At 39.3% G+C, this 27,947-nt stretch overlaps 1 protein-coding gene and 1 non-coding gene across 3 annotated transcripts in view; one reads left to right on the plus strand and one right to left on the minus strand.

The window, feature by feature from the left end:
• SCP2 (sterol carrier protein 2) overlaps nucleotides 1-27,947 on the minus strand; it is a 113,436-nt gene that overhangs the window by 64,162 nt on the left and 21,327 nt on the right. For both annotated transcript variants that reach the window (XM_047726149.1, XM_047726148.1), the window contains exon 6: nucleotides 12,029-12,155. In XM_047726149.1, coding sequence (XP_047582105.1) covers nucleotides 12,029-12,155 — 127 coding nt within the window. The remainder of the gene's footprint in view (nucleotides 1-12,028; nucleotides 12,156-27,947) is intronic.
• LOC125099532 (small nucleolar RNA SNORA63) lies at nucleotides 6,431-6,562 on the plus strand. Its single transcript, XR_007127246.1, has one exon. It is a non-coding gene; the product is annotated as a small nucleolar RNA SNORA63 (small nucleolar RNA).

Below are 27,947 nucleotides of genomic sequence, written 5' to 3' on the forward strand. Positions count from 1 at the left end.
CAAACCTGAACCTGGGAAGGACTGCTAGAATGTTGAATCCAAATAGGTTTATTAATCCAACCTTGAATCCAACAAGGTTTATTAATGGGTTGGATAGGAATGTAATTAATTAAAGGACCCAATTCTATTTCTAGAACTCCAAAACAACCTGGCAAAAGGAAGAGCAACTGTGAGAAAGGCTCTTGAGGTTCTATTTGACTACAAGCTCGATATGATTTAAGTGTGTTGCAACTACCGGAAAAGCTTACATGTGAACACAGTATCCTCAATGAGACTGGTGATGATGGCTCATGAAACCAGTCAAATGAGAAACAGTTAAAGAGAAGAAGAGAACTTAAGCACAACATCTGGCTGGCTCAATTATTTGAAAAGCTATAAGGTGAAAGAGGCTCACCCTTTACGAGCCTCAGAAGACAGAAACAGGAGCATGGATGGAAACTACAGGGAGAGAGATCTGATTTCAACAATTGGAATCACCCAAAAAATGGAATGAGTGGCCTCTGTTGGTGGCAAGTTCCTTGTCACAAGAAGTACAAATGCTCTATTGTCACATATTAGAAGATTTACAAGTAATTCATGCATGGATTGGTAGGAAGAGGGGCAACTGAACTGTACAAAAGCATTTGGCATAGTGTCTGATATAAGAGATATTCAATAAGTGTTGATGTCTTTTCTTTTTTTCCTTACCCTGGGATCCAATTAATCTATAGAAGATGGCAACCCTTTAAAAAATATTCTGCCAGTGACTTACCATATCTTTATTAAACCTATGTACTAATGATGGGCTTGTTGACCACTGATCCTGAACTGCTAATTCAGACGCTTGGTTATTCAAAGGATACTCCTAGTATAAAAATATTTCAACCTTCTTGAATCAAACTTTGAAGCCACAAAATACTGCTGATTTTACGGCAGAATGTGAGGTACTACAAACATTTGTATCCATTCATGTTTAGTATACATTCACAAAGAACAATTTCAAATGACAATTTCAGAGCCCATAATATTTTACAGTTTATTAAAAATCTACTGGATGAAGAATAACATTTCAACTAAAGTACTGTACATTTATAACTCAAAGTTTGGGCTAGAAAATTATCCAAGTATTCTGAACAATATAAAACTGAGGAAAGAGGGACGCCCTGGGTGGCTCAGTTGGTTGGACGACTGCCTTTGGCCTCAGGTCATGATCCCGGAATCCCAGGATCGAGTCCCACATCAGGCTCCCAGCTCCATGGGGAGTCTGCTTCTCCCTCTGACCTTCTCCTAGCTCATGCTCTCTCTCACTGTCTCTCTCTCAAATAAATAAATAAAATCTTAAAAAAAAAAAAAACAAAACAAACTGAGGAAAGATATAAGCTTATAAACACACCAGGCATAGGATTTCCAGGTAGCTGAGGACAATGAAGGCTACCTAAATCTCTTCTCTCTCCATATCCTCCCAAAAACAACATAGAATGACAAGAACTGCACAAAACCATACCCTCCACAAAACTAGACAAGAGAAAGCCCCCAAACTTTGAAGTATCTATAAGTGAAGGGGAAAAAAGGGAAAAGCATGACCAAATTCCAGTTAGCGACTGCTCATGCTACCACAACAAGCCTTAGGGGGCCCTGAAGAAAAACTATGCAGAGGAGAAAAGAGAAACACTACAATAGCTCTAAAGCTACCACCTGGGGCGCCTGCATGGTTCTGTCCCTTAAATGGGTTAAATGTCTGCTTTCAGCTCAGGTCGTGATCCCAGGGTCCTCAGCAGGAAGCCTGCTTCTCTTCTGCCCCTCCCCGCTACTCATGCTCACTTTCTCTGGCTCTCAAAAATAAATAAAATGTTTAAAAATAAAATAAAATAAATAAATAAAACCACCACTGGGAAGAGAAAGACTCCCCCACAAATGTGAAAAGAGTGAACAATATTACTACAGATCAAAGCAAGACTGCAGGGAAGGGTCTGAAAAGTACAGAGATTCAAGGTGGTAATCTTTGAAAAGCATAGCTCTGGAAGAAAAAAAGGGAGGGGGGCAAAAAGAAAGGGAAAGGTATCCTTTGGTAGCTAGATAGTGAAAGAGGAAAGAGGCAAAGGGGGAAACCTTTAGGTTTCCAAATCTTTTCGCAAGACAAAAAAGAGAGAGAAATCAGAGGACACACAACCCATTTTTCAAAAAAATCCACTACAGATATAAGACATTACTACCCTGACATAAGAGGGAGCCACAGAACCAGGAATCACCCCATATCACAATGCAATAAAACTAAAAAGCATTTTTTTAAAGATTTTATTTATTTATTTGACAGAGGGAAAAAGACAGCAAGAGAGGGAACACAAGCAGGGGGAGGGGAGAGAGGAAGAGCAGGCTCCCCGCTGATAGCAGAGCTGGATGCGGGGCTTGATCCCAACACCCTAGGATCATGACCTGAGCCGAAGGCAGACACTTAACAACTGAGCCACCCAGGCACCTCAAAACTAAAAATTATTAATAAATTTAAAAAATTAAGAGATGCTTGGGTGGCTCAGTCAGTTAAGCGTCTGACTTGATTTTGGCTGAGGTCATGATCTCAGTGTTGTGATACTGAGCCTCACATTGGGCTCCAAGCTGGCCATGGAGTCTGCTTAAGATTCTCTCTCCCCATCTTCCTCTGCCCCTCCCCACTGCCATCACTGGCCCATATGCACACACATGCTCTCTCTAAATAAATAAAGTAAAATAAAATAAGATAAAAGTACATCTAGAAATTTAAAAAATATTTCCATGAATCAACTCCTAGGTAAAAAATAAATTATTAAAGAAATGCAAATGGAAATTATAAAATTCACTGTAAACACTTCATATCACAATCAATGTGATATGTTTAAAGCAGCAATCAGGAAAACACATAGCACTAAACACAAGAAAGAAAGAATGATAAAATGTAATATTATTTGGCAATGAAGAGAAATAATGTCCTTGTACATGCCATGCATGAATGAACTGGGAAGACATTATACTAAATGAAAGAATACAGTCACAAAGGCCACATATTATGATTCCATTTAAATAAAATGTCCAGAATATGCAAATCCATAAAAACAGAAAGCAGACTAGTGGCTGCGAAGTGCCTGAGAGGAGTGGATAATGGGGAGGACCACTAATGGGTATGGGGCTTCCTTTTGGGGTGATGAAAATGTTCTGAGATTAGGTAGCGGTAATGGTTGCAAGACTCTGAATATAGTAAAAATCACTGAGTTGTACACTTTAAAAGAGTGACTTTAATGAGATGTGAATTATCTCTCAATAAAGTTGTCATTAAAAAGAAAGAAAATGTATTAGATTTCCAGCTCAAAAACTAGAAAAACAACAACTGAAGTAAACTAAAAGAAAGTACAAGGAAGATAAAAGCAGAAATTAATTTGGTAAAGAATAAAAAGAGTAGGGGCGCCTGGGTGGCTCAGTGGGTTGGGCCACTGCCTTCGGCTCAGGTCATGATCTCGGGGTCCTGGGATCGAGTCCCGCATCGGGCTCTCTGCTCGGCGGGGAGCCTGCTTCCCTCTCACTCTGCCTGCCTCTCTGTCTACTTGTGATCTCTGTCTGTCAAATAAATAAAAAATCTTAAAAAAAAAAAGAATAAAAAGAGTAGACATAATCAAGATCTTGTTATTTTAAAAATTTATAAATAGGCAAACTACTATTAATTTAAATTTTTTTAAATTTTTTTAAGATTTTATTTTTTATTTTATAGACAGAGATCCAAGTAGGCAGAGAGGCAGGCAGAGAGAGGAGGAAGCAGGCTCCCCGCTGAGCAGAGAACCCGATGCAGGGCTCCATCCCAGGACCCTGAGATCATGACCTGAGCTGAAGGCAGAGGCATCAACCCACTGAGCCACCCAGGCACCCCTACTAATTTAATTTTTAAAAGGAGAAAGCATGAGGGGCACCTGGGTGGCTCAGTGGGTTAAGCCTCTGCCTTGGGCTCAGGTCATGATCTTAGGGTCCTGGGATCGAGTCCCGCATCGGGCTCTCTGCTCTGCAGGGAGCCTGCTTCCTCTTCTCTTCTCTCTGCTTGCCTCTCTACCCACTTGTGATCTCTCTCTGTCAAATAAATAAAATCTTAAAAAAAAAAAAGGAGAAAGCATGAATACACAAAAAAAAAACGTAACAAGAGAAGGGCACCTGGGTGGCTCAGTTAATTGAGCCTTGGTTGGTTTGGATTCAGCTGGTTGACTTTGGTTGACTTGGTTTCAGCTCAGGTCCTGATCTCAGAGTCTTGGGATGGAGCTCTGAGACATGCTCACCACTCAGTGGGGAGTCTGCTTGAGATTCTCTCCTTCCTCCTCTCCGCTACCCTTCCCTGCTCATGCTTGCACACTCTCTCTCTCTCAAATAAATAAATCAATCGTAAAAAAAAAAAATAACAAGAGGAAAATGCTATTGAAATAGAAACAAGTTTTAAAATTGTAAAAGACTACTTTTCTAACTTCTATATAAAGACTTGGAAATCTAAATGAAATGGATAATTTCCTAGAGATATACAGACTGCCCCAAATGACCTTCCTAAAGATAAGATGTTTAAACATAAAGAAATATATAGGGCCGCCTGGTTGGCACAGTCATTAAGTGGCTGCCTTCAACTCAGGTTATGATTCCAGGGTCCTGGGATCGAGGCCTGCATCAGGCTCCCTGCTCAGTGGGGAGCCTGCTTCTCCCTCTTCCATTCTGCCTGCTTATGTTCCCTCTCTCGCTCTTTCTCTGTCAAATAAATAAAATCTTTAAAAATAAATAAAAATGAAAACTAAAAGCAATACTAAAAGCAACTAAAAATTGGGTCTGCTTTAAACAGACATAAATAGATAGATATAAATTACCAAGCAACTACCAAAAAAAAAAAAGAGAGAGAGAAACAGGCCAAGATTGTTTCACAGGGAATTCTACCAAACCTACAAAGTATTGTAGTCCCAATACTCCACAAACTGTATCAGAGCATTAAAAGTAAAGAAAGTCTTCCTATTTCTTTTAATAAGGGAAGTATAAAATTAATACAACTTGGTATTAAAACAAGGGAAAAAGATAAAGACAAAGGAAAAAAGAAAATTATACACCAATATCACTTACTAATATTGATTTAAAGTACTACATAAAATAAAATAGTGACAGAATCTAACCCCCCCACACACAAAAATCAATACATCATGACCAAGTGTCATTCATTTCAGATATGCAAAGTTGGTTCAATATCAGCAATCCATTAATAAAATATTCTAATAATAGATCTAAATGAGGGACATAATGCAATTAATTCAACAGGTGCTGGAAAAAGCCTTAAAAAAATATAATTTCCCATTCCTAAAAGATAAGAAAAGAAAACGACTCAAAAAAACAACTGATGAATACTTTCTGAACACAACAAAATTATATTTGTGTATATATATATATATATACGCACACATATATTTATGAGCCTGAAGCAAGCAGCCAGAATCTTATTTAATGGGATAATAACATCTCCCATAATGGATTGTTATAAGGATTGATTAAGACAATAAGACAACATAGGTATGGAAATTCATCCATTCATTCAACAAATATTTATTGAGTATTTACATATGCTAGGAACTATAGAAGAGAAAGGAAAAAACAAACAAACCAACTTTCTTCTGTCTAGATTACATGCCAAGCCCTGTACTAAGCTGGGTATATTGAAAGTAAACAAAACAGAGAGGGATCCTGCTTTCATGGAGTTTACAGAATAATGAGGAAGACAAAAATTAAACAAATAAAAACACACAACATATATATGAATGTAAATATTGCCAGATGTTATGAAGGAAAGCACTAGGGGGCTATCTATGGGCGAGAACAACAGGAAGACCTATTTTAATGTGGATGGCCTCAGTCTTTCTTTGACTGAACACCTGTTTTGTGTCAAGCACTGATCTCAGTAACAGTCACTGACTAGGGAATAAAACAAAACTCAGTGGCCTTATAGAACTTAGATTCTGGCTAGAAGAGACGGTCAATAAAGAAAAAATACACAAGCCACATTTTTATAAGTGTTCTATAAAATAGTAAAGCAGGAGACCGAGGACAGGGAGTTCTGGGAAAGAGGGTGATGAGAGAAGCAGACGACAATTTTGAAGCAAAGACTGATGGCGTAGGCACTGATGGGATCTTAGGGTAGAGAATTCCAGAAGTGGAAACAGCAAGGCCCTGCCTAAAGTAGGAATGTGCTTACTGTTTTCAAAAACAGAAAGGATAGTGTGGCTAGAATACAACGGTGAAAGAACAAAATGGTAAGAGATGAGGTAAGAAAGCTACGGAGGGTAGGAGGCCAGACTGTGTAGAAGTTTGTAGCTATAATAAGGCTTCTAAGTTTCAATCTGAGTGTGATGAGAACACATGGAGAATTTTGAGCAAAGGAGTGAAATGATCGGGCTTATATTTTAAACACACTGTTCTGAAGGAGGATTTAGACTATAATATAGCTATTAAGTACTGCGTTGTCCTTCCCACTGCTCAAAATAAAGTTGTTTCTTAACTACACCTGTCTGTTATACTCCTATAGCAGCCAGGGATGGTTGGTCACATACATGTCAATAAAATTAAATATTGATTTGACTGGTGGTTTTTGAATTAAAAAACAAAACAAACAAAACACTGCTCTGGCTATAAAGTACAGATTTGCTTGCAGAGATACACAAGCAAAAGCAGAAAAACCAATTAGGACTTCTACAATCCAGGTAAGAAATGATGGTGGCATGCACTGTAGTATAAGTGCATGAAAGGGTGAGAAATGGATACTAAAAAATGAGTGAAAAGGTTTGCCAATACAGTGAATGTCAAGTTCAAGTAGAATCAAAAACAGCTTCAAGGGTTTTGGCCAAAAGTCCTAGAAAGATGGCATTACCATTTACTGAAAGGGGAAAACTTCAGGAAGAACAGAGGGAAAAGGGGAAGTTCAGGGAAAGAATTAGGACTTCAGTTTTAGACATACTAAATTTGAGATGCCAGTTAGATATCCAAGTAGAGATACTTTTGTAAAGTGTTGGAGATATGAGACAAGTTTTTGTTTTTATTTAAGACCTAAAGGATGGGGGTGACTGGGTGGCTCAGTCAGTTAAGCATCTGACTCTTGATCTCAGCTCAGTTCTTGATCTTGGGGTTGTGAATTCAAGCCCCATCTTGGGCTCCATGCTGGGCATGGAACCTACTTTAAAAAAAAAAAAGAGGGGGGCACCTGGGTAGCTCAGTGCGTTAAGCCTCTGCCTTTGACTCAGGTCATGATCTCAGGGTTCTGGGATCAAGGCCTGCATCGGGCTCTCTGCTTGGCAGGGAGTCTGCTTCCCCTTCTCTCTCTGCCTGCCTCTCTGCCTATTTATGATGAGTCTCTGTCAAATAAATAAACAAAATCTTTGGGGGGGGGGGGGGAGGATGAGGACAGATGACCATGAAAGAGTGGAGTAAAAAGCAGTGTAGCCAAAGGGAAGGGAATATGAGACCCTAAGGCAGAAAACAGTTTGGCTTACTGAAGAGACAGAAAAAAAGCCAGTCTGCTTAAACCCAGGAGACTATATAACCAGGATGAAAACAATAAGAAATTATTTTTTTTATATACAGAGTCTCCTTATTCTACATGATAACAATGTAACAAATGATACATATTTTGGTACCTAACTGGTACAGACTATGTCCCTGACAAAACTCTAAAGTTGAAGCCCTAACCCTCAATGTAATGGTATTTGGAAATGGGACTCCTTGGAGGTAATTAGAGTAGATGAGGTCATGAGGGCGAGGCCTTCATGATGGGTTAGTGCCCTTCTCTTTTTAAAAAGGGGAAGAGAAAGATGTTTCCTTCTTTCACTCTGTCTCTCTCATTCTCTCTCTCTGCACCCGCACAAAAAGAGGTCATCTAAGTATACATGAGAGGGCAGCGAACTAAAAAAGCTATCTTGCACCTTGATCTTGGACTTCTCAGCCTCTAGAATTGTGAAAAATGAATTTTGTTATTCGAGCTACCCAGTCTGTGGTATTTTGCTAGAGCAGCCTGAGCAGACTAATATACTGGAATTGGGGTTACACTAAACAAAAATGTGAAATATGTGAATGGCTTTGGAAACAGAAGATGGTTATAAGGAAACTGCTAGTGAAAGCCTAAAGTGCCTTAAATAAACTATTAATAGAAGCCTCCAGATCCTTTGAGGATGCTATTGGTGAAGGTTTGCAAAATGATAAAACCTTACTGAGGACTAGAGGAAAGGAGAGCCTTGCCACAATAGGAGCAGAAATTATAATAACTATTATCTGCAGTTATGTGAAAATTAGATAATGAAAATATTGAAGGTGCCACATGGTTTCTTCTTGCGTTTATAGGAAAAAATCTATATTGCTATATTGAGGAAAGGGCTGTTAAATAAAAAGAATTCAGGACTTGATGGTCTTGAAAATTTAAGTTTCTCAAAATGGGAAAAGATGCTAAAATTAAGAAGTGGCATTTGAGCAAAGATCAAATCCAGGGCACTGTCAGGAAAAAATGATCCAAAGATGAGGCCCAGGGTATGACAAATCTTTTGTTAAAGATCTCAGATCAGAGGTGATGCCTCAGGGGCACTTGGGTGGCTCAGTGGGTTAAAGCCTCTGCCTTCGGCTCAGGTCATGATCCCAGGGTCCTGGGATGGAGCCCCACGTAGGGCTCTCTGCTCAGCAGGAAGCCTGCTTCCTCCGTCTCTCTCTGCCTGCCTCTCTGCCTACTTGTGATCTCTGTCTGTCAAATAAATAAATAAAATCTTAAAAAAAAAAAAGAAGTGATGCCTCAGAATATAGTTTGAATAGAAAAAAGCCCTCTAAAGAGGAAAAGCCTCTGCCTCACAAATCCTCTATCAAAGAACTACAAGGAAGCTTAAGAATGTTGTCCCTCAGCCATCTCAGAAAGGACCCAGGGAAGAGAGCTTATCTCAAAGGGATTTGCAGGTGTAGCTTTTTGTTTAATGGAGTGACCCAAGGAGATTCACAAGAGACCCACAAAATTCTTAAGATAAAAATAATCTACATAGAGGATTCTTGGGTATTAACATTCTATTTTTTACCTGGTAGGTGGTTTTGGTCACACTGAGGAGCTCTGTGAGAATTCAATAAGCTGTATATTTATGTTTTGTGCACTTCTCTGTATTGAGTTTTAATGCTCAACAATGAGAACATTTTTAAAAATTTGACAGACAGAGATCAAAAGTAGGCAGAAAGGCAGACAGAGAGAGAGGAAGGGAACCAGGCTCCCTGCTGAGCAGACCCTGGAATCATGACCTGAGCCAAAGGCAGGGGCTTAACCCACTGAGCCGCCCAGGCACCCAACAATGAAATTTTTTTTCAAAGATATTTTTTATTTATTTGACAGACAGAGAGAGAGAAAGAGATCACAAGTAGGCAGAGAGAGAGGGGCTGAGCAGAGAGCCCGATTCGGGGCTCGATCCCAGGACCCTGGGATCATGACCTGAGCCAAAGGCAGAGGCTTTAACCCACTGAGCCACCCAGGTGCCCCCAACAATGAAAATTTTTAAATTAAAAATAAAAAAAAGCTGGGTTCAACCCACCAACTCAATTCCATTATTTCCTAGCAGGTCACAATCCACAGTTTGAAAAATTATGGTCTAGGTAAGAACTGTGGTAGTGAAAGAACTGGAAGGAAGAAACATTTGTAGTCTGCAGGCAGGATTGACAGGACATAACGAGGGACTAGAATAGGGGAAAAGGAGGGAGAAATGTCAAAGATGATTCATGTTACTTTTTTTTCTTAAGATTTTATTTATTTATTTGACAGAGAGAGATCACAAGTAGGCAGAAAGGCAGGCAGAGAGAGAGAGGAAGGGAAGCAGGCTCCCTGCTGAGCAGATACCCCCCCCCCCCCAACGTGGGGCTCGATCCCAGGACCCTGGGATCATGACCTGAAGGCAGAGGCTTTAACCCACTGAGCCACCCAGGTGCCCTGATGATTCATGTTTCTGCTTTGATTATCTAAATGGATATAAGTGCCACTTACTGAGATGAGAAAAACTAGAAAATGAACAAGTTTAAAATTATGGGAGAACACAAGAGTCTGCATCTGAACATATTAAGTTTGGGACACCTGGGTAGCTGTCAATTAAGCATCTGCCTTTGACTCAGGTCATGATCCCAGGGTCCTGGGATCGAGCCCGGCACCGGGCTCCTTGTTCAGTGGTGAGCCTGCTCCTCCCTCTGCCTGCTGCACCCCCTGCTTGTGCTCTCTCGCTCTCTCTGACAAAAAAAAAAAAAAAAAAAAATCTTTAAAAAAAAATGAACATGTTAAATTTGAGATGCCTATTAAAGAAACAAGCAGAGATCCAAGATGCCAACTAGATATGTGAGTACAGAGGCCATCACTGGCCCCCCTCTCCCTGCAAGTATATTACTTTGGGTATTTTTTCCTCATAGGACTAATAACTACCTGAAATTATCTTCATTTTTTTCATGTGTTATTGTCTGACTCAAACTAGAAATTTAAGCAAAAATTTCACATCTCATCTGCTTATTGACAGCTTGTGAATGAATGCACTAATACACTTAATTATTTTTCCCTCTTAAATGTCCTTTTAGGTCTATCTTTGTAGTTTCCTACCATAAAAGAAATGAAATATATTTCCCTATCCCTTGATTCCAAGTTTGCCATTAACTTGCTTTGGTCAACAGCCTAAGTTTCAAAAGGCTTTACATGTTGCAGATAACTCCCTTGTCCTTCTGCTGTCACCATGAAAAGGACATGCCTGGGCCAGGTCTCTGGTCCAGGAGAGGAGAGACATATGACCCTGACAAACAAGAGTAGAACAGAGCTTCCAACCAATCAATAGTCATATGATTAACCCAAACAAGATCTGAGCTCAGCTTAGATGAGCTGATTCCCAATCTACTAATTTGTAAGCTCCAATAATAAATAATTATTTTTTAAAATCACTGAGTTTTGGCATGCTTTATTACAAAGCAATAGCAAACTGATATACTGCTATAGTCCAATGCCTAGAACAGTGCCTAGAATATAATGAGAGCTCAAAAAATATTTTAATTGAAAAGGAAATGCACAAGGAATAGCCTAAGAGGTAAGAAAAACCAGGACAATGAGATGTCATGAAAGCCAAGAGAAGAGTAAGTTTTAAAGAAGGAAGTGGTCAAAGGGATTCAAGGTGCTGAAGTTTGTTAAATTAGGATTGAAATGTATGTACTGGATATGGCAACATGGTCTTCAGTGGTAGCCTTGAGAATGGAGGGAAGACATTGGAATGGACTGAGTTTTAAAATGTAGGAAATAGCTATAAGAAAGAAAATTCTCATGGCCAAAAACTAGCAATGCTCCTCCCACCATTCTTCCTTGAAGATTTTTTTTCCTTTCTAATTATTTGGTCTATCAAACAACCTGGGATATTTTTCCTAGAGAGAACAGGAATATTGACGTTTGAGTATGATCATTTCCTTTCTTATCTAATAGTACACAGCAAGGCACTGATTCAGGGTCATACAATTAAAAAAAAAAAATCCTATCTGCACCATCCCATGCTTTAACTAACTGCTAAGGCAAGCCGATCATTGATCATCAGTCAAAAAATTAGGATGTTTACCTACTAAATGCAAATCAACTATGAAATTTAAATCTAAGAAAACATTGCGAAATGACAGATGATGGATTCTTGGTGAATTCAAGTACTAAGAATTAAATTTGGCTATATAAACATATTACCAACAACATGCTTTAAGTGTCATCATATTCAGAACTGATGAACCTCAAATTATAGTTCATGATTAAAGGGGACAAGATTTATGTTATTTTTCCTATTTCAATTTCTTGGTGTGGAACACTCTATGTATTTCCCATATGCTGTCCTATATATAAATATTTTCTCTAAAACTAAATCCTAGGTGGACTATTTCTCCAATTTAATTAAAAAACCGTTTTCTATCTTATATATCCTGGCATTGTCCACAGATCCTGAATAAATTCCTGTTGTTTCTCATCATATGTATACAAATACCAATAGGCCTTAAAATTTTTTTAACATACCATATTTTTCCATGTGCTCTTTTCCAGCAAACGCAAACATCTGAGGAGCAACTGGTTTGGCAGACAATCCATATTTATTGATCAGGACCTCAAGATGTTTATCAATTGGGTTGATCCTATGTGAAGACTAAGAGAGAGGGAAAAAATTAGTAAGTACGTGATATGATAATTGTCTCTTTTGACTATTACAGTGTTAACTAAATATATACATATTCTAAGCACACAGTAAAGCAAAAATAAGCAATGTGAATAAAATCAGTCAGGAAATGCGTTGCAGGGAAACATGGAAAGGAAAAACAATCAAGTGAGGAATTAATTTTTCACGAAATTTATAAAGAATCCAGTGGGGGGTGGGGAGATGCCTGGGTAGCTCAGTCAGTTAAGTGCCCAACTCTTGGTTTCAGCTCAGGTTATGATCTCGTCTCATGGGACTGAGCCCCGTGTCAGGCTCTGCACTCAACGGGGAGTCTGTTTTGGATTCTCTCTCCCTCTCCCTCTTGCTCTCTCTCTCTCTCAAATAAATAAATAAATCCTTAAAAAATAATAAGAAAATAAAAATAGAGACTCCACGTAGGTGCCCATAACTACTCAAGATGCTGGGGATAAAATGTGAATAAAAGGTAAAGCCTCTGCTCATCTGGCATTTACATCTGTGGCGGGGGGGGCAAAGACAGAAGATAAAAATAAATTAAAATGTAAATAGGGGTGCCTGGATGGCTCAGTCAGTTGAGTATCTTACTCTGGCTTTGAGCTCAGGTCATGATCTCAGGGTTGTGGATCAAGCTCTGCCTCAGTTCTGTGCTCAGTGCTGAGTATGCTTGTCCCTCTCCTTCTGCTCCTCCCCACTCACTTGCTCTCTCACTTTCAAATACATAAATCTTTTTTAAAAATGTAAATAATAGGGGCGCCTGGGTGGCTCGGTGGGTTAAAGCCTCTGCCTTCGGCTCAGGTCATGATCTCAGGGTCCTCGGATCGAGCCCCACTTCGGGCTCTCTGCTCAGCGGGGAGCCTGCTTCCTCCTCTCTCCTGCCTGCCTCTCTGCCTACTTGTGATCTCTGCCTGTCAAATAAATAAATAAATCTTTAAAAAAAAAACATTATGTTAATAAAAATAAATAAATAAATAATCTTTAAAAATGTAAATAATAATGTTATAAAGAAGAATAAATCCAAGTAAGGGAATAAAGACTGGAGATAGGAAGTGTTACTTTAAACACAACTGTCAGGGAAGGTCTCACTGACCAATGGTATTTGAGCAGGAATGTGAAGCAGTAAGGAGTAAGTCATTTGGGTAACCTTGGGAGAGAAGAATTCTAGGCAAAGGGAACAGCAACAAAAAGGATCCTAAGGCAGGAGCATGCTGGGTGTTTGAGAAAAGAAGTAAATTAGGATTAGGATAAAGCAATACTCAAAAAGTAATCACCTTTGTTTCTATAGTACTAGAGGGCAAGAACATATTTCCTAACACTAATATTCCACAAAGGGAAAGTTAATAGTTTCTTCTCAGTTTACCTACTAGATTATGAGCTCCCTGAAGTCATGAATTCTTTTTTATATTTGTACCTTTGTACAAATACCCAATGCCTAGCATATGGACTGAAACACAGAAAACATTCTATAAGTAACTATTGAATGAATAAATGAAGATTATTTTTTGATCCACAAGGCCTTTCAGAGGGTATACTGTTCAGCCATTCTCTTTGAAGAAGAGAAAATAGTCTTTTTTATTTTATTTATTTATTTATTTATTTATTTATTTATTTATTTATTTTTGGTAGGCTCCAGGCCCAGCATGGAGCTCAATGCGAGACTTGAACTCATGACCATGAGATCAAGACCTGAACTGAGATCAAGAATCAGATGCTCAGGACGCCTGGGTGGCTCAGTGGGTTAAGCCTCTGCCTTCGGCTCAGGTCATGATCTCAGCGTCCTGCTCTCTCTGCTCAGCAGGGAGCCTGCCTCCCCCTTTCTCTCTGCCTGCCTCTTTGCCTACTTGTAATTTCTCTGTCAAATAAATAAGTAAAATCTTAAAGAAAAAAAAAAAGAATCAGATGCTCCACCAACTGAGCTACCCAGGCACCCCAAGAAAAAATCATCTTAAAGGAAGAAAATAAGTTTCAGATATGATAAAGAGCTTGACAATCCAAAGTATACTTTAATATAAATGGGTCTTGTGTAGTCTCTGAACACAGAAATCCAAAAAATAAGTACCTATAATTATATGTTTGGATGGCTACAGATGGAAATTTTTTTCTGCCAAAAGAATTTTGAAAAACCAAGAGAAAATGTTCATTGTTAAGTAAAAGGGGGATGCTAATTAAAACAATGTGGACTACAACATGATGGATTACAGAAAACAGATTTATCCTTCTATATTAGCCAACTAAAAACCTGGACAAAATATACAAAGCAATCGTTTTCAGGCAATGTGCAAGTAGAAAGCATTGTATAGTGACCTCTGAGTTAAGGAAAGTAAGTAAGAGGAGCATTATGATTGTCCCCAGATTGCTACCTGTAAAGAGTAGGGAAGAGTAACACAGAGTCCAGCAGTCTTCCTAAGTTGAAGAAACAGAGTTCAGAGAAACCAAGGCATCTAGAATTCAGAGAAAAAAGAAAGAGAGAGGGGTGCGGGCGAGCATATGCACATGCTCTGAACATGCAAAGAGTGTTGAGTCTTCAGTGAGTCTGATCAATACATGAATATGAGGAAACTACTGAGATAAGGGAAAAAAATCACTGGACAGGAGCAGACAGTACAATTCCCAATGCTCACACAGGGCCAGAAATAGTTTTTATTCTCAACAACCATAACAGAAAGATCTCCTAACGTATGAGGTATCAATAGAATCCTAAGGTTATTGCCTGAAAGGCCAGGTCAGATTAGCCTACGAATAAAGGCTGTTCTGATTCTACCTAACAGAGCTTAAAAGCAAATCTCAAAAAGGATCAAACCGTTTCTAAAAGAAACTTACCCAGAACACATCCCCAGATAGTTAAAAGAATATAAAAATTTAACACCCAACAAAGTAAAATGTACAATGTCTAGCATCCAATCACAGATCATAAGGTATGCAATGAAATAGAAAAATACAACCTGCAAAGAGTAGACTACCAATCAATAGAAAGACTTAGAAATGGCACACGGTAGATTTAATAGATACCATTAAGAGGGTTCATAAATATACTCCAATTGTTCAAGGCATGACAATGAAAAATATGGAAGAAATAAAAGAAGACCCACACAAAACCTTTAGAGATTTAAAAAAATACAGTATCTGAAATGGAAAGTACACTGAATGCAATTAACAGAAGACTAGACAATATAGCAGATTAGTGAACTTAGGTACATAACAAAAACTACATGAAGAGAAAAAAAACTCTAGAAAAAAATTAATAAAGCATCAGTGAGTCATAGAACAACAATCAAACTTAGTAAATGTATCACTGGAGTTCCAGAAAAAGAGAAAATGGGGAGAAAGTGAAGTCAGAAGAAAGATATTTAAGATATAATGGCTGGGGACACTGGGTTGCTCAGTCAGTTAAGCATCCAACTCTTGATTTTACCTCAGGTCATGATCTCACGGTTGTGATATCGAGCCCCGCATTACCTCCATGCTCAGCACTGAGTCTGTTCCTCTCCCTCTCCATCTCCTCCCACTCATGCTTTCTCTCTCTCTCTCTCTAATAAATAAAACAATAAAATCAAAGACATAAAGGCTGAAATTTTTCCAAATCTGATGAAAACTATAACTCACAATCCAAGAACCTCAAGAAACACCGAGCACAAAAAAATGACAAAACTTCACCAAAGTACATCATAATAAAATTGGTTAAAAATCAGTGATAGGGGCGCCTGGGTGGCTCAGTGGGTTAAGCCGCTGCCTTCGGCTCAGGTCATGATCCCAGGTCCTGGGTTCGAGCCCCACATCGGGCTTTCTGCTCAGCAGGGAGCCTGCTTCCTCCTCTCTCTCTGCCTGCCTCTCTGCTTACTTGTGATTTCTCTCTGTCAAATAAATAAATAAAATCTTTAAAAAAAAAAATCGGTGATAAAGACAAAATCTTAAAAGCAACCAGAGAAAAAGGCATGTTAAGAATATAGGAACAGAATAGCAAGATAGCAGAGGTGTAGGGAACCTCGTTGCTGCCACCGGTCCCCTGAATTGAACTGGATATCTACCAAACCCACAAAATCAGCGTGAGATGTAAGAATATCCATCTGGATCTCTACACTCAGAAAAACACCACCAGGGTGAGTGGTGGCTTCCAACACTCCAGATTTTCCTCAGGTTCATCTTGCCTGAATCGTGGTTGATATTTCGGACTCTGTACATTCCCTCAACCATCCCTCAAGAGAATGACTAGGAGGAGGGATTCCCAACAAAGGAAAGAACCAGAGACAATGGCCTCTGCCACAGACTTAATGGATATGGATCTAAGGAAGATGTCTGAAAAAGACTTCACAGTAACATTTATAAAGTTGCTATTTAGGTTTGAGAAAAGCATTAGTGACAGTATAAAATCTCTAAGGGCAGAATGTAGAGCTACTGTCACCAAAATTAAAAATGCTGTGAAGGAGATGCCATCTAAACTGGATACTCTGGGGCACCTGAGTGGCTCAGTGGGTTAAAGCCTCTGCCTTCCGCTCAGGTCATGATCCCAGCGTCCTGGGATCGAGCCCCGCATCAGGCTCTCTGCTCAGCAGGGAACCTGCTTCCTCCTCTCTTTCTGCCTGCCTCTCTGCCTACTTGTGATCTTTGTCTGTCAAAGAAATAAAATCTTTAAAAAAAAAAAGAAGAAGAATTAAAAATAAATAAATAAATAAACTGGATACTCTGAATGCCAGGGTAAATGAGAAAGAAGAGCGAATTAGTGATCTAGAAGATAAGCTGATAGAAAGGAAGGAAGTCAAGAATGATAAAGATAAACAACTACAAGCTCATGAGATCAGAAGTAGAGACATCAATGACACCATGAGACATTCCAAAGTCAGAATTATTGGGGTCCCTAAGGGGGTGGAGAGAGAGAGAGGACAAGGATATATACTTGAGCAAACTGTAGCTGAGAACTTACCTAATCTGGGGAAGAAAAGAAGGATCCGTGTCCAAGAGGCAGAGAGGACCCCTCCCAAGATCAATAAAAATAGACCAATGCCCCAGTATATAATAGTAAAACTTGCTTATCTTAGAGCCAAGGCAGCTATCCTAAGAGCAGCTAGGGGGAAGAGATGTCTTACCTATGGAGGGAGGAACATCAGAATAACATTAGACCTGTCCACAGAGACCTGGCAAGCCAGAAGGGGCTGGCAAGACATAATCAGGTTACTAAATGAGATGAACATGCAACCAAGAATACTTTATCGAGCAAGGCTGTCATCCAGAATGGATGGAGAGACAAAGAGCTTCCAGGACAGGCAGAAAGTGAAAGGATATGTGACCACCAAGCCAGTGCCCAGCGGTGGGGGGGGGGGATTGTTCTATAGAAGAAAAAAGACCCCAAGAGTAATACAGACCAGAAAGTAAGAGATAATCTACAGAAACATGAACTTCACAGGCAATAGATGGCACTAAATTCATATATTTCAATAGTTACTCTCAACATGAACAGCCTGAAAAATGAAATGGCACAGGGTTTCAGATTGGATTAAAAAGACAGGGCCCACCCATATGCTGCCTACAAGAGACTCATTCAGAACCTAAAGACACCTCCAAATTGAAAGTAGGGGATGGAGAACCATTTATCATGCAGATGGACCTTGAAAGAAAGCTGGGGTAGCAATTCTCATATCAGACAAACTGGATTTTTGAACCAAAGACTATAGTAAGAGATGTAAAGGAACACTATTATCATACTTAAAGGGTCTATCCCACAGGAAAATCTAAAAATTGTAATTATCTATGCCCCCAACATGACAGCAGCCAACTACATAAGCCAAGAGTTAACCAAAGTAAAGAATCATATTGATAATAATATATTAATAGTAGAAGAACCTCTCAGCATTGAACAGGTCATCTAGCAGAAGATTAACAAAGAAACAGAGCTTTGAATGACACTTTGGACCAGATGGACTTTGTAGATACATACAGAACATTCTAACCCTAAACAACATAATACTCATTCTCTTGAATGCACATGAAACTTCCTCCAAAATAGATAACATACTTGGTCACAAATCAGGTTTCAACCAATACCAAAAGATTGAGATTATTCCCTGCATGTTATCAGACCACAATGCCTTGAAACTGGGAACTCAATCACAAGAAAAAAATTAGAAGGAATTCAAACATGTGCAAGTTAAAGACATCTTACTAAAGAATGACTGGGTCAACCAGGAAATTAAGGAAGAACTTAAGTCATGGAAACTAATGAGAATGAATCACATCAGTCCAGAATCTATGGGATACTGCAAAGGCTGTCCTTTCAACAGGATACAAATCAGGCAGGATACAAATCAAAACCACAATGAGATATCACCTTATACCAGTTAAAATGGCAAAATTAACAAGACAGCAAACAACAAGTGTTGAGGATGTGGAGAAAGGGAAGCTCTCTTACACTGTTGGTGGGAATGCAAGCTGGTACAGCCACTCCGGAAAACAAGATGGAGGTTCCTTAAGACATTAAAAAGAGAGCTACCCTATGACCCAGCAATTGCACTACTAGGTATTACCCCAAAGATACAGATGTAGTGAGAAGAAGGGGCACATGCACTCCAGTGTTCATAGCAGCAATATCCACAATAGGAGCGGACAGGCCCTTCAACAAATGAATGGATAAAAAAGGTATGATTCATATATACAATGGAATATTACTCAGCCATCAGAAGGAATGAATACCTACCATTTGCATCGACATGGATGGTACTGGAGGGGATTATGCTAAGTCAAATAAGTCAAGCAGAGAAGCAATTATATGGGTTTCTCTCATATGTGGACTATAAGGAATAGCGCAGAGAATCATAGGGGAAGGGATGGAAAACTGAAGGGGGAGAAATTGGAGAGGGAGATGAACCATGAAAGACTATGGACTCTGGGAACAAACTGAAGGTTTTAGAGGGGATGGGGGATGAGGGGATGGGCACTAAGGAGGGCACGTTTTGTGATGAACGCTGGGTGTTATACCAACTGGTGAATCATTGAACACTACATCAAAAACTAATGATGTACTATACAGTGGCTAACTGAACATAAATAAAAAAAAAAGTGAAAAAAAAAAGAATATAGGAACACTAAGGCGCCTGGATGGCTCAGTGGTTAAGCCTCTGCCTTTTGGCTCAGGTCTTGATCTCAGGGTCCTGGGATGGAGCCCCGCATCGGGCTCCCTGCTCAGAGGAGAGCCTGCTTCCCCCTGCCTCTCTGCCTACTTGTGATCTCTCTGTCAAATTAATTAATTAATTAATTAATTAAAATAAAAAATGGTTCTTTAAAAAAAAAAGAATAGGAAAAATGAAAGTCGAAGATAGTGAACCAATATCCTTAAAGCACTATATTGTTTTTAAAAAACTGATGCTAGGGGTGCCTGGGTAGCTCAGTCGTTAAGCATCTGCCTTCGGCTCAAGTCATGATCCCAGGGTCCTGGGATCGAGCCCTACATTGGGCTCCCTTCTCAGCAGGAAGCCTGCTTCTCCTTCTCCCAGCACCCCTGCTTGTCATCCCTCTATTGCTGTCTCTCTCTGTCAAGTAAAATAAATAAATCTTAAAAAAAAAGATAAAATTTGATGCTAAACTAGAATTCTGCACCAGCAAATATATCTTCCAAAAAACAAGGTAATAAAGACTTATAAAACAGGGGCACCTGGGTGGCGTTGGTTAAGTCTCTGCCTTCGGCTCAGGGTCGTGAATCTCAGGGTCCTGGGATTGAGCCCCACATCAGGCTCCCTGCAGGGAGCCTGCTTCCCCCTCTAACTCTGCCTGCTGTTCTGTCTGCCTACTTGGATCTCTCTCTGTCAAATAAATAAAATCTTTTTAAAAATTCTTAAAAAAAAAACATACAAAAGCTGAAGAGAATTTATCACCAGCAGATCAGCACTATACAAAATGTTAAGGAAAATTCTTCAGGCAAATGGAAAATAATCCTAGAAGGAAATGTGAATCAATAGAAAAGAATAAAGAGCTCAAAATAAAGAATAAGGAAAAAAGAAAAATTATAAATATGTGGGATAAATACAAATTATCTTTGAAATTACTTTTAGCGGGGCACCTGGGGTGGCTCAGTGGGTTAAAGCCTCTGCCTTCAGCTCAGGTCATGATCCTAGGGTCCTGGGATCGAGCCCCACATCAGGCTCTCTGCTCCACAGGGAGCCTGCTTCCTCCTCTCTCTTTCTCTGCCTGCCTCTCTGCCTACTTGTGATCTCTGTCTGTCAAATAAATAAATAAAATCTTTAAAAAAAAAAAAAAAAAGAAATTACTTTTAGGGGCACTTGGGTGGCTCAGTGGGTTAAAGCCTCTGCCTTCAGCTCAGGTCATGATCCTAGGGTCCTGGGATCGAGCCCCACATCAGGCTCTCTGCTCCACAGGGAGCCTGCTTCCTCCTCTCTCTTTCTCTGCCTGCCTCTCTGCCTACTTGTGATCTCTGTCTGTCAAATAAATAAATAAAATCTTTAAAAAAAAAAAAAAGAAATTACTTTTAGGGGCACTTGGGTGGCTCAGTGGGTTAAAGCCTCTGCCTTCAGCTCAGGTCATGATCCTAGGGTCCTGGGATCGAGCCCCTCATCAGGCTCTCTGCTCCACAGGGAGCCTGCTTCCTCCTCTCTCTTTCTCTGCCTGCCTCTCTGCCTACTTGTGATCTCTGTCTGTCAAATAAATAAATAAAATCTTTAAAAAAAAAAATTACTTTTAGGGGCACTTGGGTGGCTCAGTGGGTTAAAGCCTCTGCCTTCAGCTCGTGGTCCCAGGGTCCTGGGATCGAGCCCCTCATCAGGCTCTCTGCTCCACAGGGAGCCTGCTTCCTCCTCTCTCTCTCTCCCTGCCTCTCTGCCTACTTGTGATCTCTGCCTGTCAAATAAATAAATAAGGGGCGCCTGGGTGGCTCAGTGGGTTAAAGCCTCTGCCTTCGGCCCAGGTCATGATCCCAGGGTCCTGGGATCGAGCCCCGCATCAGGCTCTCTGCTCAGCAGGGAGCCTGCTTCCTCCTCTCTCTCTCTGCCTGCCTCTCTGCTTACTTGTGGTCTCTCTCTCTGTCAAATAAATAAATAAATAAATAATCTTAAAAAAAAAACAAAAACAAACAAAACAAAAAAACCTAAATTATCTCTTTTTTTAAGATTTTATTTATTTATTTGACAGAGAGAGACACAGTGAGAGAGTGAACACAAGTAGGGGGAGTGGGAGAGGATGAAGCAGGCTCCCGGCAGAGCAGGGAGCACAATGCAGACCTTGATCCCAGGACCCCAGGATCCTGATCTGAGGCGAAGGCAGACACTTAACAACTGAGCCTCCCAGGTGCCCCCAAAAATAAAATTATCTTTTTTCAAAATTGATTAATTATTTAAATAAATTCAGAGGTTTCCTCTCAGGTCCTCTCTCTCTTCAGGAGCTTTATACTATCCCTCAATAAACTTTGCTTTGCTGCCCACAAAAAATAAATAAATGAATAAATAATAATTATAAACTCAATAACTGTTGTAGGGTTTACTATATAGATAGATAATTGTAAAATGTGCTTCTGGAAGAGGCAAACAAAAAAAAATACTTTGTAAGGTTCTTATAATACTATAGTGTACAGTCACAATACTACTCAAAGGTCGTCTGTGAATACGTTAAGAATACATACTATGGGGGCACCTGAATGGCTCAGTGGGTTAAGGCCTCTGCCTTTGGCTCAGGTCATGATCCCAGGGTCCTGGGATCAAGCCCTGCATTAGGCTCTCTGTTCAGCAGGGAGCCTGCTCCCCTCCTCTCTCTCTGACTACTTGTGATCTGTCTGTCAAATAAAGAAATAAAATCTTAAAAAAAAAAAAAAAGAATACATACTATGCTCCAACAATACCAAAAAAAAGTCATTCACCACAATCAATGGGGATTTATTCCTGGGTTACAAGGATGGTTCAATATCCACAAATCAATCAACATGATATATCACATCAGTAAGAGAAGGGATAAGAATGTTATAAACAGGGGCGCCTGGGTGGCTCAGTGGGTTAAGCCGCTGCCTTTGGCTCAGTCATGATCTCAGGGTCCTGGGATCAAGCCCCGAGTCCGGCTCTCTGCTCAGCAGGGAGCCTGCTTCCCTTCCTCTCTCTCTCTCTGCCTGCCTCTCTGCCTGCTTGTGATCTCTCTCTGTCAAATAAATAAGTAAAATCTTAAAAAAAAAAAGAATGTTATGAACATTTCAATAGATGCAGAGAAAACACCTGAAAAAGTACAACATCCATTCATGACAAAAACCTTCAACAAAGTAGGTTAAGAGGGAACATACCTCAACTTAATAAAGCCATGAAAAACCCACAGCTAACATCACCCTCACTGGGGAAAAACAGAAAGCCTTTCCCCTAAGGTCAAGAACAAGACACTGATGTCCACACTCACTACTTCTACTCAACATAGTACTGTAAAGTGCTAGCCACAGCAATGAGATAACAAAAAGAAATAAAAGGAATACATATCAATAAGGCAAAAGTAAAACTTTCACTATTTGCAGATGAGATGACACTATATATTGAAAACTCAAAAGACTCCATTGAAAAACTGCTAGAACTGATAAATGAACTCAGTAAAGTCACAGGATACATTATCAACATACAGAAATCTATTGCATTTGTTTATAGCAATAAAGAAGCAACAGAAAGAGAAATTGAGAAAACAATCCCATTTACAATTGCACCAAAAATAATAAGATACCTAGGAATAAACCTAATGAAAGAGGTAAAAGACTTGTACTCTAAAAAGCATAAAACACTGATGAAAGAAAGTTAAGATGACACAAAGAAATGGAAAGACGTGGGGCACCAGGATGGCTCAGTTGGTTAAGCACCCAAATCTTTATTTCAGCTCATGATCATGAGATCAAGCCCTGCATCAGGCTCCACACTCAGAGCTGAGTCTGCTTGTCCTTCTCCCTCTGCTCCTCCTCTCTCTCTCTCTCAAATAAATAAAATCATAAATAGAAAGAAAGAAAGAAAGAAAGAAAGAAAGAAAGAAAGAAAGAAAGAAATGGATAGACATTCCATGCTCATGGGTTGGAAGAACAAATATTATTAAAATGTCTATACTGCTCAAGCAATCTACACATTTAGTGCAATCCTTTTCAAAAATGCCAATAGCATTTTTCATAGAGCTAGAAAAAAACAATCCTAAAATTTGTATGGAACCATAAAAGACCCTGAGTAGCCAAAGCAATCTTGAAAAATAAAAGCAAAACTGCAGACACCACAATTCCGGACTTAAGGTTATATTACAAAGCTGTAGCTATCAAAACAGTATGATACTGCCACAAAAATAGACACAGAGATCAACAGAGTAGAATAGAAAATCCAGAAATAAACCCACAATTATATGGTTAATTAATCTTTGACAAATCAGGAAAGAATATCCAATGGGAAAAAGACAGTCTCTTCAACAAATAGTGTTGGGAAAACTGGTCAGCAACATGCAAAAGAATGGAACTGTACCACTTTCTTACACCACACACAAAAAAAATTCAAAGTAGATTAAAGACCTAAATGTGTGACCTGAAACCATAAGAATCTCTGACATCAGACATCTTCTCTGACATCAGTTGTAGCAACATTTTTTTCTAGAAAGGTCCCCTGAGACATGGGAAACAAAAGCACAAGAAAAGAATCAACAAAACTAAAAGGCAACCTATGGAATGGAAGATATTTGCAAGTATCATCTTGGATAAAGGGTAAATATCCAAAACATATAAAGAATTTATAAAACTCAACACCCAAAAAACAAATAATCCAATTAAAAAATGGGCAAAAGACAAAGAGATGTTTCTCCAAGGAAGACATACAGATGGCCAACAGACAGATGAAAAGATAATCATCACTTAGCAGGGAAATGCAAATCAAAACTACAATGAAATATCACCTCATACGTGTCAGAATGGCTAAAATCAAAAACACAAGAAACAGGGGAGCCTGGGTGGCTTAGTGGGTTAAAGCTTCTGCCTTCAGCTCAGGTCATGATCCCAGGGTCTTGGGATGGAGCCCTGCATCAGGCTCTTTGCTCAGAGAGAGGGAGCCTGCTTCCCCCTCTCTCTGCCTGCCTCTCTGCCTACTTGTGATCTCTGTCTGTAAAATAAATAAATAAAATCTTAAAAACACACACACACACACAGACAAGAAACAACAGGTGTTGGTGAGGATGTGGAAAAAGGAATCCTCCACTGTTGGTGGGAATGCAAACTGGTACAGTCACTGTGGAAAACAGTAGAGCGGTTCCTCAAAACGTTAAAAATAAAAAACCTACCTTATAATCCAACATTACTGTGAATTTACCCAAGAATACAAAACACTAATCCAAAGGGACACATGCACCCTTATGTTTATAGCAGCACTGTTTACAATAGCCAAGATATGGGAAGAGCCCAAGTAGCCATCAACTGATGAATGAATAAAGAAAATTTGATACACACACGTACACACACACACTGGAATATCATTTGGCGATAAAAAAGAATGAAATCTTGCCATCGGCAATGACGTGGATGGAGATAGAAAGCATAATCCTAAGTGAAATAAGTTAGAGAAAGACAAATGCCATAGGATTTTACTCATATGTGGAATTTAAGAAACAAAACAAAGGAGTAAGGGAAAAAAGAGAGACAGAGACAATCAAGGAACAGATTCTTTACTGTAGAGAATAAACTGAGGTTAAAAGAAGGGAAGTGGGTGGGGGGATGTGTGAAACAGGTGATAAGGCTTAAGGAGTCATTTTTAAGTAAATAAAATCTTAAAAAAAAAAAATCTTGGGGCGCCTGGTGGCTCAGTGGGTAAGCTTCTGCCTTCAGTTCAGGTCATGATTCAGGGTCCTGGGATCAAGCCCACATCGGGCTCTTATGCTCAGCAGGGAGCCTGCTTCTCCTCTCTCTCTGTATGCCTCCTGTCTACTTTGATCTCTCTGTCAAATAAATAAAATCTTTAAAAATTAATTAATTAATAATCTTTTTAAAGTTAAATTATTTTACTTACTATGTTTTGAGACCTAAAATATCTGCTTGAGAAAAGAATGATACAGATATCTGTTAATAAAACATATATATATATATATATTTTAAAGATTTTATTTATTTATTTGACAGAGATCACAGTAGGCAGAGAGGCAGGCAGAGAGAGGGGGAAGCAGGCTCCCTGCTGAGCAGAGAGCCTGATGTGGGCCTCGATCCCAGGACCCTGGATCATGCCCTGATCCAAATGCAGAGGCTTAACCCACGGAGCCACCCAGGCGCCCCCAAAAAGATATATATTATAAATCCTGAAAGCAAGACAAAACACTGGAGATAGAGTTAATGGGCTTATAAAATAACTGAAGTGAAATTACAAAAAAAAAAAAAAAACTGAACAGAAGACAAAGAGAAAAAAGGAACAAAGAAGATATTGAACAAAAAGAAAATAAGTAGCAAGATAGTAAATTTAAAACAGTGTTATCCTAGTAAATGCTTAATAACAGGGTTACCAGGGTGGAAGAGACCTAACTGACATACTTACCAACTGACATATTTTGTTGTGTAAATACTCCCACCACAGCTAATTTAAATCACTGAAAGCAAAGATGAGAAGAGATATGCACAATCAAATCTTGCAAGCTGGTATGAACCAGCAGGTAACAGTTTCAGCTAGCCACTAATTTAAAACTTATATATCAATAACCATATTATATGAAAAGATATAAAAAGCCTAGTTAAAAGGCAGAGATTGATATATTGCGAAAAAGCAAGACTCAACTATATGTTACCTACAAAGATTTAAATCAAAAATCACAGTGATATATCACCTAATACCTGTTAAAATGGCTGTTATCAAAAAGACAAGACATAACAAGTGTAGGGGAGGTTGTGGAGGAAAGGGAACCTTTGTGCTCTATTGGTGCTCATGTAAATCTCAGCCACTATGAAAAATAGTATGGAAGTTGCTCAAAAATTTAAAAAATACTACCATATGATTCAGCAATCCTACTTCTGTGTATTTATCTAAAGAAAAGAAAAACACTAACTCTAAAAAATATATGTATCCCCATGTCATTTACTGCAGCATTATTTACAACAGCCAAGATACAGAAACAACCTAAATACCCACCAATGGATGAATGGACAAAGAAAATGCAGGGTAGGGGCAGCCGGGTGGTATAGTCAGTTAAGTGTCTGACTCTTGGTTTCCATTCAGGTCATGACCTTGGGGTCCTGATCTTGGGGATCATGAGATCAAGTCCCACAGTGGGCTCCATGTTTAGAAGAGAATCTGCTTAAGTTTCATTCCCCTCGGAGTGCCTGGGTAGCTCAGTCGTTAAGCTTCTGCCTTTGGTTCAGGTCATGATCCCAGGGTCCTGGGATCCAGCCCCATATCTGGCTCCCTTCTTGGCGGGAAGCCTGCTTCTCTCTCTCCCACTCCGCCTGCTTGTGCCCCCACTCTCACTGTGTCTCTTTCTGTCAAATAAATAAAAATCTCAAAAAACCCCACCCTGTAACTTAAAAAAAAAATTCTCTTCCCTTTCCCTTTGCCCCTCTTCCTGTTCTCTCTCTCTCTCAAATAAATTTTTAAAAAAAAATAAAATACAGGGGGGTGTATATATTTTATATATATATATATATATATATATATATATATATATATATATATATATATTGGGATATTATTTGGCCATGAAAAAGAGTGAAATCTTGGGACACCTGGCTGGCTCAGTTAGAACATGCAACTTGTGATCTCAGGGTTGTGAATTCAAGCCCCATATTGGATGTAGAGATAACTTAGAAAAAAATAAGAAGAGGAATGAAATCTTGTCATTTATGATAACATGGATGGAACCTGAGACATGGTAAGTGCAGTAAGTTAGAGAATGATGATACCATATGATATCACTTATACATGGAATCTAAAAAAATAAATAAGGGGTGCCTGAGTGGCTCAGTGTGTTAAGCATCTTACTCTTAATTTCAGCTTGGGTCATGATCTCAGGATCATGAGACTGGGCTCTGTGCTCGCCTCCACACTCAGCAGGGAGCCTGCTTGAGATTCTCTGCCTCTCCCTCTGCCCCTCCCCACCATTCGTACATGCATGCATGCTTTCTCTCTCTCAAATAACTATTTTTTAATTAATCAGTTAATTATTTAATTAAGCTCATAGATACAGAGAACAGATTGGTAGCTGTCAGAAGCAGGGGGCAGAAGGTCGGCCAAATAGATGAAGAGAGTCAAAAGATACAATTTCCAGTTATAATATAAAAAGTCATAGGCGGTGCCTAGCTGGTTTAGTCAGTACAGCATGCAACTCTTGATCTCAGGGTTGTGAGTTTGGGCCCCACATTTGGTATAGAGGTTACGTAAAAATAAAATCTTTTAAAAAGTCATGGAAATATAATGTACAACATGGTGACTATAGTCAATAATACTGCATTGCATATTCAAAAACTACTGAGACTGTAAATCTTAAAAGTTCTTAAAAATTCTCATCATAAGAAAACAAATCTAGGGTGCCTAGATGGCTCAGTCAGTGAAGCATCTGCCTTCAGCTCAGGTCATGACTTCTCCCTCTCCCTCTGCCTGCTACTCTGCCTACTTGCACTCTCTCTCTATATCTCTGTCAAATAAATAAATAAATAAAATCTTGGAAGGAAGGAAGGAAAGTAGGAAGGGAGAAAGAAAGAAAATAAGTCTACCTGCCTCATCATCTTGTGGAAAACTGACAGGACTAGAGCCATTTTAAAACAGAGAGCAGCCACTGTAGAGAAACTGCCTTTGTTTGAACTGGCTAAAACCCTCTGGA

This window comes from Lutra lutra, chromosome 4 (assembly GCF_902655055.1).
Source record: "Lutra lutra chromosome 4, mLutLut1.2, whole genome shotgun sequence".
In the NCBI taxonomy this organism is placed as follows: domain Eukaryota; kingdom Metazoa; phylum Chordata; class Mammalia; order Carnivora; family Mustelidae; genus Lutra; species Lutra lutra.